This window comes from Echinops telfairi, unplaced genomic scaffold (genome assembly GCF_000313985.2).
Source record: "Echinops telfairi isolate 266 unplaced genomic scaffold, ASM31398v2 ScPeMD7_655;HRSCAF=1070, whole genome shotgun sequence".
In the NCBI taxonomy this organism is placed as follows: Eukaryota; Metazoa; Chordata; class Mammalia; order Afrosoricida; family Tenrecidae; genus Echinops; species Echinops telfairi.
The window spans coordinates 12,048,894-12,054,886 of NW_022104553.1; the positions used below are offsets into that span (position 1 = coordinate 12,048,894).

Consider the following 5,993-nt stretch of genomic DNA (forward strand, 5'->3'; position numbering starts at 1 on the left):
GGGGTTCGGACGCCCGCCGGGAGAGCGGAATTCCCTGTTCTCGCGGGAGCTACAGCGGCGAGTGCCACGTCCGAGCCGACTGGGAGAAGAGAGGATCCCGGAGCCGGTAAGAATCCCCTTGCTTCCCCCCACCCACCATTCTTTCCGGGCCTTGTCCGCCACCTAATGGATCATCGAGACGAGGGCCCAGAGGGCCCCTGATGCGGCGGATCGAAGCCTAGAGCGGCAGCCCCCGGGGCCCTACATCCGTGAAGGGGGGGGACAGGATAAAGACAACGAGTCTTGGGAACAATGTGGGTGGGCACCGAATGGAATGGAGGGGTCCTTAGAGGTGGACTGAAGGCCCGATCGGGGTAAAGTGTCTACTGTGTAGGCGTAGAATTGGAGGGGCAAGCAAAGTCACCGCCTCTATCCCTCCGGTCAGCATGATGGCCAGAGGCCTGGGGTCTCCCCACCGGGTGACCGTGGGACTGCTGATCTGGGCGGCCCTGGGGCTGCTGGTGGCCGGACACGAGGGTCACGGCGACCTGCACAAGGACATCCATGGGCATCCACATGAGGACTTCCACCATGGACACAGCCATGCCCACGGCCATGGCCACACTCATGAGAGCATCTGGCATGGACATACCCACGGTCACGACCATGGACATTCACATGAGGATTTGCACCATGGCCATAGCCATGGCCACTCCCATGAGAGCCTCTCCCACAGAGGACATGGACATGACCATGCGCATAGCCATGGAGGCTATGGGGAGTCTGGGGCTCCAGGCATCAAGCAGGACCTGGACACTGTCACTCTTTGGGCCTATGTGAGTCCCCAGGGGATGGGGGAGAGAAGGGCTGGTACTGAGTTGTTCGAAAACCGGCACCATTTGCATCCTGGCCTTTCCTTCACCAGGCACTTGGGGCCACAGTGCTGATCTCGGCAGCTCCGTTTTTTGTCCTCTTCCTTATCCCTGTGGAGTCGAACTCCCCTCGGCATCGCTCATTGCTCCAGATCTTGCTCAGTTTTGCTTCTGGGGGCCTTCTAGGAGATGCCTTTCTGCACCTCATCCCTCACGCCCTGGGTAAGTGATCCCTGCGGAAGATGGTTTATTCCTTGGGTAGAGGGGGATCTCTCCCCTTCCCATATCCTCTGGTGCGTACCCCAGGAGTGGTTGTTCTCTCATCTGGCCTTCTCCCTTGCCCCAGAGCCTCATTCCCACCACCCCCCGGTGGAGCAGCCAGGTGGACACGGACACTCGCACAGTGGTGAGGAAGGGGCAAAGAGGAATGGAGTTGGGATTACGGTTGGGAACCGTCTGCCCTTCCCGGTCAGCATCTACACTTGGGGAAGAGGAATCCGAACCTGTGTATTCCCCTTAACATCGTTCCCCTTAACATCCCCAGGCCAGGGCCCCATTCTCTCCGTGGGGCTGTGGGTCCTCGGTGGAATTGTCGCCTTCCTTGTGGTGGAGAAATTTGTAAGACATGTGAAAGGAGGACACGGACACACGCATGGTCACACGCATGGAAGCCATGGACATGGAAGGCAAGGTGAGCTGTCTGCCTCAGCATCTGTCTGTGGCTGTTGGATGGAAGAGCGCTTTTCACTTGAAAACATGTCAGGCGATGTGTGTGTCCCCACTCTTACCAACACCTCTCTTCCTCCAGAAGGTCCTTCAAAGGAGAAGCAGAGTTCCGAGGGAGAAGAAAAGGATACCGGGGGGCCACGGAAGAGGAAAGGAGGGAGCACGGGGCCCAAAGATGGGCCGGTGAGACCTCAGAACGCTGAAGAGGAAACAGCAGGCTCAGGTGAGGGTCAAGGCTAGCATCAGCCAAAGCAGTGGGCATGCTCCGGAATCAGTGCCCGTGGAGGACGCGCCGTGTGTAACAGCAGACGGCTGAGGCCCACAGGGGGCCTGCGTGTGGAGTGGTCTCCCAGAGGAGGGGTGAGAAGAGCTGGGCTGGCAACAGTGGCTGCCTCTGCTCTGATAGCCCTCCCGTTCCCCAAGATCTCCGTGTGTCGGGGTATCTGAATCTGGCTGCTGACCTGGCACACAACTTCACCGACGGCCTGGCGATCGGCGCTTCGTTCCGAGGAGGCCGAGGACTGGGGATCCTGACCACTGTGACGGTCCTGCTACATGAAGTGCCCCATGAAGTCGGAGACTTCGCCATCTTGGTCCAGTCTGGCTGCAGCAAAAAGCAGGTTGGTGGTGATTTGCACCAAACCTGGTTGCCTGAAGTCCTGTGTCCTTGCTCGCCCACCTGAAATCCAAGACCGCGCAAGTCCTGCTGTCGTTAAAAACCCCCTCTAGAAATGAAGAAGAGAGCATTCTGTTTCGTTGTCCCGTAGCTTAGCATGTCTTTAACTGTAGTCTCTGCAGTGAATGGTTTATGTTCACCCCGCTCCTTACTCTCCCCTGAGTCAGATTGAGTGTCTGCCCTAAACTCTCCGTAAGATTTTTCTAGAAAATGCCTACTCTCGATGCCCTCCCTTTTCCCCTTAGTTTCCAAAGACATACACCCTACCCGTGTATGCCCACAGCCCCCACCAGCCATAGCTGACACAGTGATGCTCATTTACTCCTGACTAATGTCTCTCTTCTCTGCTCTCCAGGCAATGCGTCTGCAGCTGGTGACGGCAGTCGGGGCATTGGTGGGCACAGCCTGTGCCCTTCTGGCTGAAGGAGGGGCAGTGGGCAGTGCAGTGTCAGGCAGTACAGGTCCTGGCTGGGTCCTGCCATTCACTGCAGGGGGCTTCATCTATGTGGCCACGGTGTCTGTGTTGCCCGAGCTGTTGAGGGAGGCCTCCCCACTGCAGTCACTTCTGGAAGTGCTGGGGCTGCTGGGCGGTGTTGTAATGATGGTGCTGATAGCCCACCTCGAGTGAGAGGCGGGAGGAATTGCCCCCTACTCTTGCCTCAAGGCCCCAGCCCGTCACTCCAGATTGGGGGTTCGGACCAGGAATATCTGCCAGAGGAAAGAGCTGTGGCCTCAGAAGTGGTGATTTGGGCGGTGGAACCATAGCAGTTTGGCAGTTGAGCAGGGGCTATCCAGGTGAGAAGCAGCAGCCAGAAGGACCGCACTGTTGGGCACCAACTGACCACAGAGTTGGGATTTCAGGGGCTAAAGGGGGCTGTGAAGAAAACTGGAAGGGAGTAGGATGATGCCAGCCTACCAGTGTCCCCAATTCCACCGACTCTCAGAGGACCAAGCTGCCACATACAGTCTTCTCCAAGGGCCACCTGCTTCTCTCCCACCTGCTGGAGGCTTCCAGGAAGTTCAGAGCCCTGGACAGAGGAGAAGAATCGGGGTTGGGGTGGGGGGTGGTGAACATCCATTAAACGTCTGTGAATCGTGTGCCCTGATCTGGGAGTGATTGGGGGTGGGGGGGCAGGGCAAGAGAGTTACTTGCTAATCTCTTGACCTTATCTTATTTTTTTTAATGTCGCTGAATTGAGGGGTGGGGTGGTGTCCGGAAATAAAGTCCTCGGATCTGATCTACCGCACCACATGCAGTCTTGGTCTGTTTTGGGAAGTGGCAGCTGTGGGCCCTTGGCTGCCCAGGTCCCTAATCTGCGATGTGGCCGCGCCCACGCGGTGGGGGGTCCGCGCCCCGCTGGTGGCCGCAGACGCCTGGAGCTGGCGCCGCCTATTGGCTTCGGTTGGCTCTGGCCACGCCCCCTCCGCGCTCGGATTGGCTGGGCGCCGCGGTCCCTGCCTCCCGCGGCCGTTTCGCCATGGCGGCTCCGCTCCGGCTGCGCTCCGCGCTGGCCCTGGTCACAGGTTGCGGGGTGTTCTCCCTGGGCTGGGGGTTCTGGAGTCATGGCAAGGCAAGGGGGGCTCGCCCTTGGGCCCTGCGGCGGCGGCGGCCGCTGGGACCTTGTCTGAAATCACTAGTGTGCAGAAGGCGGGCGACTCCTGCGCCCCACCCCCTGGTGACCCTCTGCCCCCGGCGGGCGTGTTCGCTCCCGTCCTTTCCCCTCGCAGGTGCGGGCAGCGGCATCGGCCGGGCGGTCAGCGTGCGCCTGGCCAGGGAAGGAGCCACGGTGGCCGCCTGCGACCTCGATGCAGCAGCGGCGCAGGAGACGGTGCGGCTGCTGCGCGGGCCCGGGAGCGCAGAGCGGGCAGCCCTTGGGGCCCACGCTGCCTTCCAGACGGACGTGTCTGAGACGGGCGCCGCGAAGCACCTGCTGGAGCAAGTGCAGGTGCACGCACGGACCTCGCCCTGAAACACGCTGACGCTGCCCCGCTGTTTTGGGGGGCTGGGGGGTGTGTAACCTTCCCCTCCCACAGGCTAGCTTTTCCCGGCCGCCATCTGTCGTTGTGTCCAGTGCGGGCATCACCCGGGACGAGTTTCTGCTTCACATGTCTGAGGACGGCTGGGACAAAGTCCTCGCTGTCAACCTCAAGGTGGTGACCTCTGCCCCTGTGACTTCTGGCCTCCCAGCCTGGGGAGGGACTTGGAAGCGGGCTATCACTGCAGCTGATCCTCTTTCCCCTGTTACTCCCTTAGGGCACCTTTCTCGTCACGCAGGCCGCAGCCCAAGCCCTGGTGTCCAGCGGTTGTCACGGCTCCATCATCAACATCAGTAGCATCGTAGGAAAGGTCAGACTAAATTAAGGAGGTCAACTGGTGATGTGGGAGTAGAGGAGAGCCCCTCCTGGGAACCGACGACTTATATCCGATCTCTGACTCACCTATAGGTGGGGAATTTGACACAGACGAACTACGCTGCCTCCAAGGCCGGAGTGATCGGACTGACTCAGGCAGTAGCCCTGGAGCTTGGACGGTTGGCCAGACCCCCAGGGGGCCTTCACTGAGGCTGGGGGAGGGGAGGTGTCTGCGGGAGAAACTCAGCATGCAGTGCTCTCTGGAGTCAGCACCCACTCTCCCCCCACAGCCACGGGATCCGCTGTAACTGTGTGCTCCCAGGGTTCATTGTGACCCCCTTGACACAGAAGGTGCCACAAAAGGTGCAGGACAAGGTAGGACACGGCCCACACACATCGCTCTGGGCTCTGAGAGAATGCCGAACACAGGGCCTGGCAAATCACAGATGCTCCCTCAATGTCCCAGGGGCAAAGGACTGGAAAGGGCAGGGGGGTGGACACAGGCTTCACTCAGTGGACAAAAGGATCCACAAAAGGACCTTTCATCCACGTGGGCGTGTTTCCTTACAGGTGATCAGGATGGTCCCGATGGGACGGATGGGGATCCCTGAGGGTGAGCACTGAGTGGGGAAGGGGCCCCGAATGAAGAAACCCCAAGGTTTGCGGTCCATGTGAGAGGGCCCCACCAAGATTGGTGGTTGGGGCGGGGCTGGAGATGATGATTACTTTGGGCCCAGGGGGGTCAGCAGGAGTCGGCCTCTCCCCACCACACCCCTAGATGTGGCGGACGTGGTAGCGTTCTTGGCTTCTGAGGACAGTGGCTACATCACAGGGGCCTCGGTAGAAGTCACTGGTAAGAGGCTGGTGTGGGGAGGGGGAAGGGGAGGGCAGAGAAGTGGGACCTTCAGGAGATGCGAATGCCAGTTGAGGGAATCTGAAGCCAATGCGTTTCCCTTCCCCCGGGCCAGGGACCGAAGTGGGCGTGCCCAGCCCAGTGGCCCTCCGCCTTTTCAACTGCCCAAGTGTTTCTGTTCCTTCCAGGGGGCCTCTTCATGTAACCACTTCAAGGACCCTGGACCCTGCTCACTCCTCCACCACCCTGCCCGCCCCGCCCCGCCGGGCCCCCTGCAGACGCAGACTCTCAGTTCCCAGGCTACAAAAGGGTGGCCGTGTATGGCTCAGAGAATGCTGAACATGGGAGGCAGGGGTGCTTGTGACCCTAATAAATTCCAAATCCTCTTCCCTGCCACCTCCAGTTCTTCTTGTGTCCAAGTCTTCACACAGCTCGCCACCTCCCCCTCCTTTCCCTTTCCCCAAGGATTTTTCCCTTTCACTGCCTGGTCTCCCAGGGCAACCCCCGCCACCGGGTGTGAGAGGAGAGTGTATGT

General features: G+C 60.0%; 2 protein-coding genes across 3 annotated transcripts; both read left to right on the forward strand.

Moving 5' to 3' along the window:
• The first annotated feature begins 6 nt into the window (after window positions 1-6).
• SLC39A7 (solute carrier family 39 member 7) lies at window positions 7-3,351 on the forward strand. 2 transcript variants are annotated; one of them, XM_004711740.3, is made up of 8 exons: window positions 7-106; window positions 425-815; window positions 905-1,073; window positions 1,198-1,257; window positions 1,396-1,542; window positions 1,660-1,800; window positions 2,001-2,197; window positions 2,609-3,351. In XM_004711740.3, the coding sequence occupies exons 2-8, from the start codon at window positions 426-428 to the stop codon at window positions 2,879-2,881; spliced, it is 1,377 nt and encodes a 458-aa protein (XP_004711797.2). In that variant the 5' UTR covers window positions 7-106; window position 425; the 3' UTR covers window positions 2,882-3,351. The 2 variants fall into 2 exon arrangements, with proteins under 2 accessions (XP_004711797.2, XP_045148671.1); XM_045292736.1 differs by lacking the exon at window positions 7-106 and having other exon boundaries at window positions 121-815; window positions 1,663-1,800.
• Window positions 3,352-3,572: 221 nt separating this feature from the next.
• Window positions 3,573-5,860, forward strand: HSD17B8 (hydroxysteroid 17-beta dehydrogenase 8). The gene is made up of 8 exons (XM_045292287.1): window positions 3,573-4,199; window positions 4,288-4,404; window positions 4,508-4,600; window positions 4,699-4,784; window positions 4,896-4,980; window positions 5,176-5,218; window positions 5,384-5,458; window positions 5,647-5,860. The coding sequence occupies exons 1-8, from the start codon at window positions 3,573-3,575 to the stop codon at window positions 5,661-5,663; spliced, it is 1,143 nt and encodes a 380-aa protein (XP_045148222.1). The 3' UTR covers window positions 5,664-5,860.
• The last annotated feature ends 133 nt before the right edge of the window (window positions 5,861-5,993 follow it).

Bases quoted from the DNA above. Each gene is read 5' to 3' on its own strand.
- SLC39A7 (XM_004711740.3), top strand. From the start codon at position 426: ATGATGGCCAGAGGCCTGGGGTCTCCCCACCGGGTGACCGTGGGACTG. The intron at 816-904 runs GTGAGTCCCCAG...TTCCTTCACCAG, and splicing joins CTGTCACTCTTTGGGCCTAT to GCACTTGGGGCCACAGTGCT. The intron at 2,198-2,608 runs GTTGGTGGTGAT...TCTGCTCTCCAG, and splicing joins CTGGCTGCAGCAAAAAGCAG to GCAATGCGTCTGCAGCTGGT.
- HSD17B8 (XM_045292287.1), top strand. From the start codon at position 3,573: ATGTGGCCGCGCCCACGCGGTGGGGGGTCCGCGCCCCGCTGGTGGCCG. The intron at 4,785-4,895 runs GTTGGCCAGACC...CTCCCCCCACAG, and splicing joins GTAGCCCTGGAGCTTGGACG to CCACGGGATCCGCTGTAACT. The intron at 4,981-5,175 runs GTAGGACACGGC...GTTTCCTTACAG, and splicing joins CACAAAAGGTGCAGGACAAG to GTGATCAGGATGGTCCCGAT.